The sequence below is a fragment of the Heteronotia binoei genome, chromosome 5 (genome assembly GCF_032191835.1).
Source record: "Heteronotia binoei isolate CCM8104 ecotype False Entrance Well chromosome 5, APGP_CSIRO_Hbin_v1, whole genome shotgun sequence".
Taxonomy (NCBI): Eukaryota; Metazoa; Chordata; class Lepidosauria; order Squamata; family Gekkonidae; genus Heteronotia; species Heteronotia binoei.
The window spans coordinates 25,982,172-25,995,060 of record NC_083227.1 but is presented as its reverse complement, the minus strand read 5'-3'; the positions used below and the strand labels follow the sequence as shown (position 1 = coordinate 25,995,060).

The following is a 12,889-nucleotide window of genomic DNA, read 5'->3' as shown; positions in this document are numbered from 1 at the left end:
TTTAGATTGGGGTAGCTGTAAAAATGTTTGCGATATAGCTGAGATATCACTGAGCTGCTTGAGCATCATAGAATCCACATGGGAAATAACGTATGTCCGTGATCCTTTTCTCTAAGGGCCAGATTAGACATGCAAGATTTTTAAAAGTTGGGTCTGGGTGCTTTGGAGCCATACAGAAGCTGTAGGGGAATAGCTATTATAGGAGAAGCTGTTTGGCCTTGAGACTGTTGCAAGGGTTGGAACTTGGAAGGGTCCCTGCCTTCCCCTCAAGCCATTTTCCCACTCTGAAATAGTGCCGGGCAGAGTTACGTTTCCATTTTTGCAGCTCTGTGCTGTTTCAGCGCTGGAAAACAGTTGGGGAGGGAGGCAGAAACTCTTCTTCCCCCCAGGGCTGTGTTTTGAAGCCAAATATTATTTTTTAACTGCAGTTCTGCAGGGAACCTGAGGTGGGTAACCTGGACCGACTCATTTAAAACCCCCACATCTAGTTTGGCCCTGAGTCTGAGCAATGAGAACCACCATCTTAATTAGTCACCACATTACTATCACAGCAAGCACAGGGCTTTAAGCCAGGGAGGCAAACATTTTATGTTTTGGTCTAATATTGCTGATTAGTGGATGTTAATAAACTGTTGATTTTGTAAGCTGAGCCATTTTGCCTGGTGTGACAGCATCCTTAACCTCAGGGGAGTTCAGGTGTGTATTGTTAGGCCTCCCTTTTTTTCTCCCTCTGAGATATTATTCTGTGGTAGTGCAATAAGGCTTAGTTTGAAGGGCTTGTAGAATCGTGGGTTCCTTAATGTGATCATCTTGGCACTGTTCTTGCCAAAGACCCTGAGGCGTCAATGTGGAAAAGGGTCTAGGCCAGGGATGTACAAACTTGCTTAAAGTAAGAGCCACGGAAATGGTTGGTTGCTCGAGACAGTTGGGTGGTCCGAAGTGTTCTTGACATCGAGGGGAGGAAAATGGCCGAGGCATTGTGGGATAGCGGGGGATCTTTCCACTGATAGATTGGAGATGTGAAACCTGAAGAAATCTCATCTATGTCTGACCAAGAAACAGCATTCGGCTGATTGTTATAAATAAATACTATAGCTTGACTGAGTGCCTTCATTATGGATGAAATAGTAGCTGAATACATCAGGAGAACTGTCCTACGAATACCACGCTCAGAAATAGGGAAAATGCTGACTACGTGGGGGTTTCTCTCTGAGAACCAGCTTCAGTCTATAAACTTACATCAGACAAAGGAGAATGTGTCCCAAGAAGTAACTCAACTTTGTGAGGAAAATGGTGCAACAATCCAGCATGCAGCAAATCTAGACATCATTTACAATTACACATATAGGGACAAAAAAAATTGGACTGTTTACAAGATGACCAGAGAAGGTGTTGATGAAAATGTCATTTTCGACTTGGTAGATTTCAAAAACAACTTTAAAACCAGCCTTCGGTTACTTCTGAAAAATGTCACTATCACTTTTAAGAAATATGAAGACAATTCAGTGTGGATTCGAGTTGCATGGGGAACGCAGTTTAAAAAACCAAACAAGTACAAGCCAACCTACGTTGTTTACCATTCACAGACTCCTTATGTCTTTATTTCCCATTCCATATTTAGAACCTGCAGAGCTATGCTTTTCCAGGCCCTGTTGACTGCTACCAGTTACAGTGAAATCAATGAGATGGACCTCCGTAGCCGTTGTTTAGACTCCCTCAAAGATATTGTATTTAAATGGTGTAACCAGAATGTTCAGACTTTTAACCCACGACCTCTACTGGAAAGGAACAGCGCTTTGGAAGAAATGGATCCAAGGATAATTCAAGAAGATAAAAACAAAAAGGAGGCCATTTGGAGAATTAATGAGGAGGACTTTGGAAATGATCCCCAGCCAAAACTACAATATGCAAAATACAGGCTTGAGACAGTGTTCAAAAGTAAACCAGAACTGGGCATCTTGAACAACAAGGAACCATTTAGATGCTTGGTCACATTTTCTAGCCCTCATCTTTTAGAAACACTGAAGTCCCTTGCGCCTGCTGGTCTGGCAACTGCTCCTTCTTCACGTTTATTTACCTGTATTGTCCCAGATGCCAAGAACAGTTTTAAAATTACAGAGGAAAAAAGTGGATTTCCACATGGTCCTCCAGAACAATGACCTTAAAATGGTTTGCGTAATTATTTTTTAAAACATAATTTATTTGTCCAGCTGACCCTCCATCATGTAAAAGCATAAGCAGTCACTTAATTTGTCAACTTAGGTTAATGTTCTCAGTGTTTGCTTTTCTAGCAAAATCTGCTTGCTAAACTACTCACATTTCTCCCCATCATAAAACATTCAATGAAGCCTGGAATCTATAAGTTCTCCACTAGCTCACGTTAAGACAAAGTCATGTTTGCAGGCTCTAGCCTGCACATACTTTCTGTGCAGTGGGAATATTCTTTGGCTATGTAATATAACAGAAAACCACCTTTTATGACCAGTCATATAGTAAATATTTTAGAAACATAACTACTCATTCCGCTATCAGCTTTAGAGTATTGGCTTGCTGATGCAAAGAGCAACACCAGACAGTGTTTCCAACATGGTTTTATAATAATTTTAAATGTTTAAGGAATTTGTTTGTTATACCCGTTTTTCTCTTAATATGTTTGTCATAGAATTCCTGCTTAATCATGCCTAGCTAATAAAGTATCTCTGATGTTAAAAAAAAAAAGTAAGAGCCACATAGAATAAACATCAGATGTTTGAGAGCTGTAAGACATGAATGTCTGAGAGTTGGGAGGGAGGGAGAGGTAGAAAGTAAGTGACTTTAACTTTAAATGTTAAGCTGGCTGGCTTGGCTTGGAGAAGTGATTTAAAGATAGAAACGTCTTCTCCAAGCCAGCCAACAGGGTGGTGGGGGCTTCGAGAGCCACACAATATGTGTGAAAGAGCCACATGTGGCTCCCAAGCCACAGTTTGGCCACCACTGGTCTAGACAGTTTAACTTTTGAGTTAGACAAGAGAACATATTTTTCTTTTGGTTTCCTTTATTCTTAACTTCACGGTGATTTCTCCAACAGCTGCTGGTGTGCAAATTATAAAACCTTCTACAATCTGCATTTTTGCTGTGAAAGACATTCTTGGATCTAGCTCCCCTGAGCTGCCCGCTTTTAGCTCACACTGCCATATGGAGTGGAGAAGGAGGATGTGTGGATACTGCTTTTTTCTCACACGTCTGCACAGACATTCAAGGGCAGAGCTTGGGGAGGAGAAGGACATTAATGAATATGCCACAGAATCCCAACTTCCAAAGCCTGCCAGCTTCTCCAGGTGAACTGATCTCTTTTGCCTGGAGATCAGTTATAATACCAGATCTCCAGCCACCACCTGGAGGTTGGCAACACCAGCTCCTCATAATTAACCAGCGTTTATGTATTTAATTCATTTAATCCTCACAACAACCCTGCAAAGTACATATGGCTGGGCCAGTGAACTTCCATGGTGTGAGCGGTGATTCCAACTTCCAGGGATTAGTCTAACATTCTTAACCACTACACCAGGGGTGGCCAAACTGGCTTAATGTAAAAGCCACCTAGAATAAACATCAGATGTTTGAGAGCCACAGGACATGAATATATCAGATGTTTGAAAGCCTCACGGAGGAAGGAAAATAGATGGGGGAAGGGAAGAGGAAGGGAGAGGTGGAAAGAAAGCAACTTTAACTTTAAATGCATTCTCCAAGCTGCCAGCTGACGTGGCTTGGAGAAGTGATTTAAAGAGAGAAACACCTTCTCCAAACCGGGCAGTGGGACTTTTGAGAACCACACTTTGGCTGCGATCACATACCCTAAATAATGCACTTTCAATCCACTTTCCAACTGGATTTCACTAGTTCTCACAGTAAAATCCAGTTGGAAAGCACACTGAAAGTGCATTATTTAGGGTGTATGATTGCAGCCAATAGGTATGAAGGAGCCACATGTGGCTCCCAAGCCACAGTGGCCACCCTTGCACTACACCATGGCCAACCCCAAGTCTGGAGATTCGTGGAGATCTGGGCTCAGAGCCTGGATAAAACAGCATTGTGGGAGCAGAGGGAGCTCAGAGATGTGAGGCCATACAGTCCCCCCTCGGAACCTGCCCCTTTTCTCCAAAGAAACTAATCTTTATAGATTAGTTCTGGCAGAAGAAGACTGCAGATTTATACCCCACCCTTCTCTCTGAATCAGAGACTTAAAGCGGCCTACAATCTCCTATATCTTCTCCCCCCACAACAGACACCCTGTGAGGTGGGTGGGGCTGAGAGGGCTCTCACAGCAGCTGCCCTTTCAAGGACAACTTCTGTGATAGCTATGGCTGACCCAACGCCATTCCAGCAGGTGCATGTGAAGGAGTGGGGAATCAAACTTGTTCTCCCAGACGAGAGTCTGTGCACTTAACCACTATACCAAACTGGCTCTCCAGGTCTTACCTGGAGGTTGGCAACCCTCAGGGGTGGAATTCTAGCAGGCATATTAGGCCACATCCCCTGATGTAACCAATCCCCCAAGAGTTTAAAAGGCTCTTTTTTGTAAGCTCTTGGAGCATTAGCTACATCAGGGGTGTGTGGCCTAATATGCAAAGGAGCTCCTGCTGCTAGAACTTGGAAAAAGGTAAAGTCAGATCCACACAGATCTTCATGAATTCATATGATTTTTACATTGAAATGAAATAAAACCACTATAATTCTAAAGATCCTGTTTTAGACTATAAGCAAGACCACAAAAATCATGTCTCCACGGATTCGTGGCGCTTCATCAGTGCAAAAACAGGGTTCCAAAATACGGATCCTCATAAATTCATATGATTTTTATGGTGAAATGAAATCAAACCACCCTCATGCTGTAGATCCTGTCTTAGACTATAGGTAGCACCAGAAAAATCATGCCTCCACAAATCTGTGGTCCCACAACAGTGGAAAAACATGTTTCCAAACCACGGATCCTCATGATTTTTGCATTGGATTCCCCCCAAGCTCACCATCCAATCACATATCATGTCCATGGGCAGAGTTTGCACCACAGAAATCGTGGATCTGTGGCTTTGTGGCAGCACCATGGATCAAAAACTTTGTTTTGAACCACGGATCCTCATGGACCCTCATGATTTTTGCTTTGGATCCCCCCAGCCTCACCATCCAATCACATATCATGTCCATGGGCAGAGTTTGCACCACCAATATCTTGGATCCACGGCTTCGTGGCAGCACCATGGACCAAAAACTTGGTTTTAGACCACGGATCCTCATGGATCCTTATGATTTTTGCTTTGGATTCCCCCAAGCTCACCATCAATTTTTATATCTTGTCCATGGGCAGAGTTTGCACCAAAGAAATCGTGGATCTTCAGCTTCGTGGCAGCACCATGGACCAAAAACCTGGTTTTGAACCATGGATCCTCATGGATCTTTCTGTTCTTCCTTCGGGTCACCCCAAGCTCCCCCTCAAGTCATATATCATGTCAATGGCCACAACTTATATCCCAAAACCATGGATCCACAGCTTTGTGGTGATACCATGGAGCAAAATATGGTCCAGCACCATGGAACCACATGGATCCTCATGGTTTTTGCTTGGGGTCACTTCAGCATCAATATCAAACCACATATCATGTCCATGGGCAGAGTCTGCATCACAGAAGTTATGGATCCATGGATTCATGGCAACCCCACGGAGCAAGAACAGGGTTCCAGACCATAGATCCTCATGGATCATCAGGATGTCGTCCCAAAGAATGAATTTTTGAAACTTTTTGTGTGAGCGCCACAAACTCAACATCTACTTGCTTATCACATCCCTGGCCACTGATTGTAGCACAGAAGTTTACTTAATCATCTCCACAGCACCATGTTACAAAATCAGATATCTAAAGTACAGATCGCTCATAGATTCATACTTATGATTGGACCCTCTGAAACGCAACATCAAATCACATTTCACAGCAGAGTCCACAGACTATAGCACAAAACACACTATTTTGTGACATCAACTTTATACAAAAACTTTGGTAGAAACATGGATCATCATGTAGTATGTCAGTAAAAGCTCAACCCACCCAGTTCTGTGAGTTATGCTGCCCGTAATTCTTTGGGCCAAAAAAGGGGTAAGGGAGAAGGATGAAGCTCACTCTCCCTTTTCATGGTGTTACCAATCCAAAGTTGGCCCCCGTGGTGATTTCTCAACAAGGAGCTCACAGCTCCCATCCTGCTGCAAATCCCTGCAGCAATCTTGTGTTTCATGGTCTTCTTTCACCCTTTCTTTTGCGATGCTAGAACACAGTTGTTCCTTGGTCATATTATAACAGGATTAATTAGGGTTTCCAAGTCGAATTCAAGAAATATCTGGGGACTTTGGGGGTGGAGCCAGAAGCAAGGTTGTGACAAGCATGATTGAACTCCAAAGGGAGTTCTGGCATCACATTTAAAGAGACTGCACATGTTTCAAATGCCTTCCGTTCATTAGAAATAATGAAGGATAGGGGCACCTTCTTTTGAGGCTCATAGAAATGGACCCCCTAGTCCAATGCTTTTGAAACTTGGAGGGTTATTTGGGGAGAGGCACTGGATGCTATACTGAAAATTTGGTGCCTCTACCTCAAAACACAGCCCCCCCAGAGCCCCAGATAGCAATGGATGAATTTTCTATTATACCCTATGGGAATCGGTCTCCATAGGGAATAATGGAGTGTTCAGCAGACACTACCCTCCCCACCCTTTCTGATGACCCTGAAGTAGGGGAAGGGCCTCCAAGCTGGGGGATCCCCTGCCCCTACCTGGGGATTGGCTACCCTAGTTTCTGGGTTAAAGGGTAGGTCTGCATAGAGTGAGTTACAGTAATCTAGCCTGGAGGTGACCACTGCATGGATTATCGTACTAGGTCTGAATGAGGCAGGAGGGGAGCTAGTTGCCTGGCTTGGTGCAGGTGGAAGGATGCTGTTTAGCAATATGTGTGATCTGGGCCAGGGGGGGAGGGGTGGGCTCCCTCTTGGGTATCCTGCCCCCCCAGGGAAAGTGTATGTGCAATACATAGCCTCTCCCTTCCCGGTGTAGTGAACGCCGCGTGGTCACTGTCCGGCTATGCCTGGCAGATGGTCACTGCAATGGCCTCTCCTGCATTACTGCATCCGTGGCAACACCTTCCCGCTGGTCCCCCCCCCCCCCCCGTTTATCACAGAGTTTGCCACGTCATGGTGCGACCGAATGTCCGGCGGTATAACCGGATGGGCAGGCTGGGCTCACCAACCTCGCCAGCCAAGAGAAGGAAAACTCTAACATCAAACCTGGGCAGATAGAGCTCGTTAATGTAACACCTACCACCTAGAGGACTCGCTGCCGGCGTCCCGGCTTACTGGGCCATGGCAGATGACCCCAAGGTGAAAGGTTGGAGCCAGTACCACTGGAAGCCGCAGTCCCGATCCTGCATGTAGGCGGTTCAGGGTATTGGTCGCCTGATGCTGACCTGGAGACGAAAGCATCTTTCAGCAGCACCCTGAACGACCAAGCAGCCTTATCTAGGGACAGCACTGCTTGCTCCACACGGAGAGGGGCCTAGAAAAGGTGGCCTAAACAAAGCTCGTCTCCCCCACCCCAGTTGGCTAGCCACGATCAATGGGCATCCTTACTTGCGGTCAAAAAATAACAACAAGGAAAAGGCATGCACCTGCCTCACAAAGTGTGCAAAGACTAAAGCTTGCGTGTTGGAACATCAGAACCATGCTTGACATAGTAGCCAGTGGTCGCCCTGAACGACGCTCTGCTCTAGTTGCCCACGAACTTCTCAGGTTGAATATTGACATAGCAGCTCTCAGTGAGGTCCGTTTCCCTGAGGAAGGTAGTCTTCAAGAACATGGTGCTGGCTATACCCTCTACTGGTCGGGTAAGTCAAAGGCTGAGAGCCGCCTTTCTGGCGTTGGCTTCATGGTCAGGAACTCCATTGCCTCCAAACTCAAAAACCTGCCAACAGGTCACTCAGATTGCATCATGTCCATGCGCCTCCCACTTCAAAACAAGCAGCATGCAACACTCTTCAGTGTGTATGCCCCAACCCTTCAAGCAGATCCTGCAGAAAAGAACAAGTTCTATGCTGATCTACGCAACCTCGTACGGAAGACCCCTACAGAGGACAAGGTGATCATCCTTGGCGACTTCAATGCCAGAGTAGGTAAAGACTCGGAAGCCTGGAAAGGAGTACTTGGCAAACACGGCATTGGCAACTGCAATGATAACGGGCGCCTCCTGCTAGAATTCTGCACGGAGCACCAGCTCACCATCACCAACACTATCTTTCAGTAGAAGAACAGCCTGAAGACAACCTGGATGCACCCACGGTCCAAGCACCTTATCGACTATATTCTGGTGCGCCAGAGAGACCTTCGAGATGTCTTACACACCCGAGTAATGCCCAGTGCGGAATGTCATACGGATCATCGTCTTGTACGCTGCAATCTCCATCTTCACTTTAAACCCACACCCAGGAGAGGAGTATCCCTCGAAGGAAGCTTCAGGTTGGCAGCCTTCAGTCAGCCGAAGTTAAAGCTGCCTTCCAGGCAAAACTCCAGTCAAGAATTGAGGACCCCAGTTGCCCCACAGACCCTTCTCCATAAGCACTCTGGGAACACCTAAAAACTACCATCCTGTCGATCTCTGAAGAAGTCCTCGGGTTCTCCACAAGGAAGAACAAGGACTGGTTTGACGAGAACAATCAAGAGATCCAAGAATTACTAGCGAAAAAGAGATCTGCCTACCAAGCACATCTTGCTTAGCCCTCCTGTCCCGGGAAAAAAGCAATCTTTCGTGCTGCATGTAGCAACCTCCAGCGCAAGCTTCGAGACATTCAGAACGAGTGGTGGACCAAGCTTGCAGAGAGAACCCAGCTGTGTGCAGACACTGGTGATTTAAGGGGGTTCTACGAAGCCCTGAAGGCAGTATATGGCCCATCATATCAGGCTCAGAGTCCCTTGCGTAGTGCAGACGGCCAAGTGCTACTCACAGACAAGGCATCCATACTGAACCGGTGGTCAGAGTATTTTCAGGTTCTCTTCAGTGCCAACCGCGTAGTTCAAGATTCAGCAATCCACCTCACCCCACTTCAACCAGTGAAAACAGAGTCGGATGAGATCCCCACCCTAGAAGAGACTGTTAAAGCCATCAAGCAACTGAAAAGTGGCAAGGCAGCGGGAGTTGATGGAATCCCACCAGAGATCTGGAAGCATGGGGGCACAGTACTACATAGCACACTTCACAAAGTACTTGTCACCTGCTGGGAACAAGGCAAACTACCACAGGACTTTCGCGATGCAATCATCATCACTCTACACAAGAACAAAGGGGAAAAGTCAGACTGCTCCAACTACCGGGGGATAACCCTGCTCTCCATCGCAGGCAAAATCCTTGCCAGAATACTCCTGAACAGACTGGTGCCCACCATTGCAGAAGAACTCCTCCCAGAGAGCCAGTGCGGCTTCAGAGCTAACAGGAGCACCACCGACATGGTATTTGTTCTCAGGCAGCTCCAAGAGAAATGCAGGGAACAGAACAAGGGTCTATATGTGACTTTTGTCAACCTTACCAAAGCTTTCAATACCGTTAGCAGGAAAGGCCTGTGGCAAATCTTGGAACGTTTAGGATGTCCCGCAAGGTTCCTCAGCATGATCATCCAGCTACATGAAGACCAGCGAGGCCAAGTCAGACACTGCAACGACCTCTCGGAGCCCTTCCCAATAGGCACAGGTGTAAAGCAAGGCTGCGTTCTCGCGCCAACTCTCTTTACGATCTTCTTTAGCATGATGCTTCAAAGAGCCGCAGTAGATCTAGATGATGACGATGGTGTCTACATCCGCTATCGCACCGATGGCAGCCTGTTCAACCTGAGGCGACTAAAGGCTCACTCCAAGACAATGGAAAAACTTATCCGAGAGCTACTGTTTGCTGATGATGCTGCACTCGTCTCGCACTCGGTATCAGCTCTGCAGCATATGACGTCCTGCTTTGCAGAGGCTGCCAAGCTATTCGGCCTAGAAGTTAGTCTGAAGAAGACAGAAGTTCTCCACCAGCCTGCACCCCAGGAAGATTATCACCCTCCCTGCATCACTGTGGGTGAATCAGTTCTGAAGACAGTCCAGCAGTTCAGCTACCTGGGGTGCATCATCTCCTCAGATGCCAAGATCGACAAGGAGATTAACAACAGGCTGGCAAAGGCAAACCGTGCCTTTGGCCGACTGCACAAAAGAGTGTGGAGCAACAAGCATCTGAAAAAAGGCACAAAGATCAATGTTTACAAAGCGGTTGTGATGACAACCCTCATCTACGGCTCCGAATCATGGGTTTTATACCGTCATCACCTGCGACTCCTCGAGCGCTTTCATCAGCGCTGCCTTCGCACCATCCTCAACATCCACTGGAGTGACTTTGTGACCAACACTGAAGTCCTCAAGAGGGCGGAGGTTACAAGCATCGAGGCACTGCTGTTGAAGACGCAGCTGCGCTGGGCAGGGCATATTTCTAGGATGGAAAACCACCGCCTTCCAAGATTGCTCTGTATGGTGAACTTTCCACCGGCCATCGAAATAGAGGGGCACCAAAGAAGAGGTACAAGGACTCCTTGAAGAAATTCCTTGGCACCTGTCGCATCAACCATCACCAGTGGTCTGATCTAGCCTCAGATCGCAAAGCATGGAGGCACACCATCCACCAGGCTGTCTCTTCCTTTGAGAACGCATGCATAGCTGGTCTTGAGGACAAGAGGAGATGGAGGAAGAATCACACTGCTACAGCACCAACCCCAAATCAGACTTTTCCCTGCAGCCACTGTGGCCGGGTCTGCCTATCCCGCATTGGTCTTGTCAGCCACCAGCGAGCCTGCAGCAGACGTGGACTACTGCACCCTTCTTAAATCTTCGTTCGCGAAGTCAAGCCGAGAGTGAGATCTGGGCCTCCATTGAAAGAGAGGCATCCAAGGTCACTCCCAAGCTCTTGACTGTTGGTGCCTGTGTTTAGGGTGCCCCATCAAGAGCAGGCAACCTACACTCCAGCTCCAACCCTGGTCCTCTCAGCCGCAGAACCTCTATCTCTGAGGGGTTCAATTTCAACCTACTCTGCTTCAGCAAGCCCACTATGGCCTCCAAACCCACAGCCAAGGATGACGGGATTGAGGCCGATCAGTCACTGAACAGCAAATACAACTGAGTGTCATCTGCATATTGATGACACCCTAGCCCAAAACTGCATACCAGCTGGGCAAGGGGAGAGGAGTACCCCTTGAGGAACCCAACAAACCAGGGGGTGTCGTAAGGACACATCCTCTCCTTGCGCCACCCTTTGTCCCCGTCCATGGAGAAAGGAGGAGAGCCATTGTAAGGCCAAGCCATGTATTCCCATGTCAGCAAGGCGGTGAGTCAACAGATCATAGTTGGCTGTATCAAACGCTGCTGTGAGATCTAATACTGGAGCTGCTCAGCTACTGCCCTCTCAATTACCTTACTGCAGTGTGGATAATCATGGCCCCAGTCCCTGTATCTTCTCCTCCAACAGGGCTACTAACTTACACTTGCTGCAAGTGTAATTGCTGCTACTCTCAGGTAGAAATAAAAACATCCCAAAGTCTTTACATCTTACTGCCTCAGCTCCCTCACCAGCCATGTATTCCCTCTCTCCTATCCCACCCCCACAACACCACACAAAGCATAGCAGGATGAACCTACTGTTTACAGTTTATACAATTATAAACTAAGTAAGAATTATGGTGTCTCAATCAAATTACATAATCACCACACACCAAAATCAGTATCCTTCCCCCTTCAAAAACACTCTTATTCTAATACAAGTCAATAAAATCTCATACCAGTTAATTACAGACGGAATTCATTTATCAAGGAGAAATTCATCCTTAATACTTAATTACTCCTAACCCTATACTTTTGATAAGGTTCCACATACTATCCTTGTTGACAAGTTGGTAAAATGTGGTTTGGATCCTGTTACCGTTAGGTGGATCTGTAACTGGTTGACAGATTGCACCCAAAGGGTGCTTATGAATGGTTCCTCATCCTCTTGGAGAGGAGTGACAAGTGGAGTGCCTCAAGGATCTGTCCTGGGACCTGTTTTGTTCAACATCTTCATCAATGATTTGGATGAAGGAATAGAGGGAATGCTTATTAAGTTTGCCGATGATACTAAATTGAGAGGGGTTGCAAACACAGTAGAAGACAGAAACAGGATACTGGAAGACCTTGACAGGCTGGTAAACTGGGCTAAAACCAATAAACTGAATTTTAACAGGGATAATTGTAAAGTTCTGCATTTAGGTGGGAAAAATCCAATGCATGCTTATAGGATGGGGGAGACTTGTCTTAGTATGTGTGAAAAGGATCTAGGGGTCTTAGTGGATCATACGCTGAACATGAGTCAACAGTGTGATGCGGTAGCTAAAAAGGCAAATGCAATTTTGGGCTGTATCAACAGTAGTGTCCAGATCACGTGAAGTGATGGTATTGTTTTACTCTGCTCTGGTAAGACCTCACCTGGAGTATTGTGTTCAGTTTTGGGCACCACATTTTAAGAAGGATATAGACAAGCTGGAACAGGTCCAGAGGAGGGTGGCGAAGATGGAGGGGTCTGGAGAACAAGTCCTGTGAGGAAAGGTTGAAGGAGGTGGGCATGTTTAGCTGGAGAGGAGGTGGCTGAGAGGTGATAGGGTCACCATCTTCAAGTACTTGAAGGGCTGTCATATAGAGGATGGTGTGGAATTGTTTTCTGTGGCCCCAGGAGGTAGGACCACAACCAATGGGTTGAAATTAAATCAAAAGTTTCCAGCTCAACGTTAGAAAGAACTTCCTGTTAGAGTGGTTCCTCAGTGGATCTGGCTTCC

At 46.5% G+C, this 12,889-nt stretch overlaps 1 protein-coding gene across 1 annotated transcript; it reads left to right on the top strand.

Annotated features, from left to right (window-relative positions):
* The first annotated feature begins 947 nt into the window (after nt 1-947).
* On the top strand, nt 948-2,185 carry LOC132571330 (centromere protein N-like). The gene has a single exon (XM_060238138.1). The coding sequence runs from the start codon at nt 1,116-1,118 to the stop codon at nt 2,157-2,159; it is 1,044 nt and encodes a 347-aa protein (XP_060094121.1). The 5' UTR covers nt 948-1,115; the 3' UTR covers nt 2,160-2,185.
* The last annotated feature ends 10,704 nt before the right edge of the window (nt 2,186-12,889 follow it).

Bases quoted from the DNA above. Each gene is read 5' to 3' on its own strand.
- LOC132571330 (XM_060238138.1), top strand. From the start codon at position 1,116: ATGGATGAAATAGTAGCTGAATACATCAGGAGAACTGTCCTACGAATA.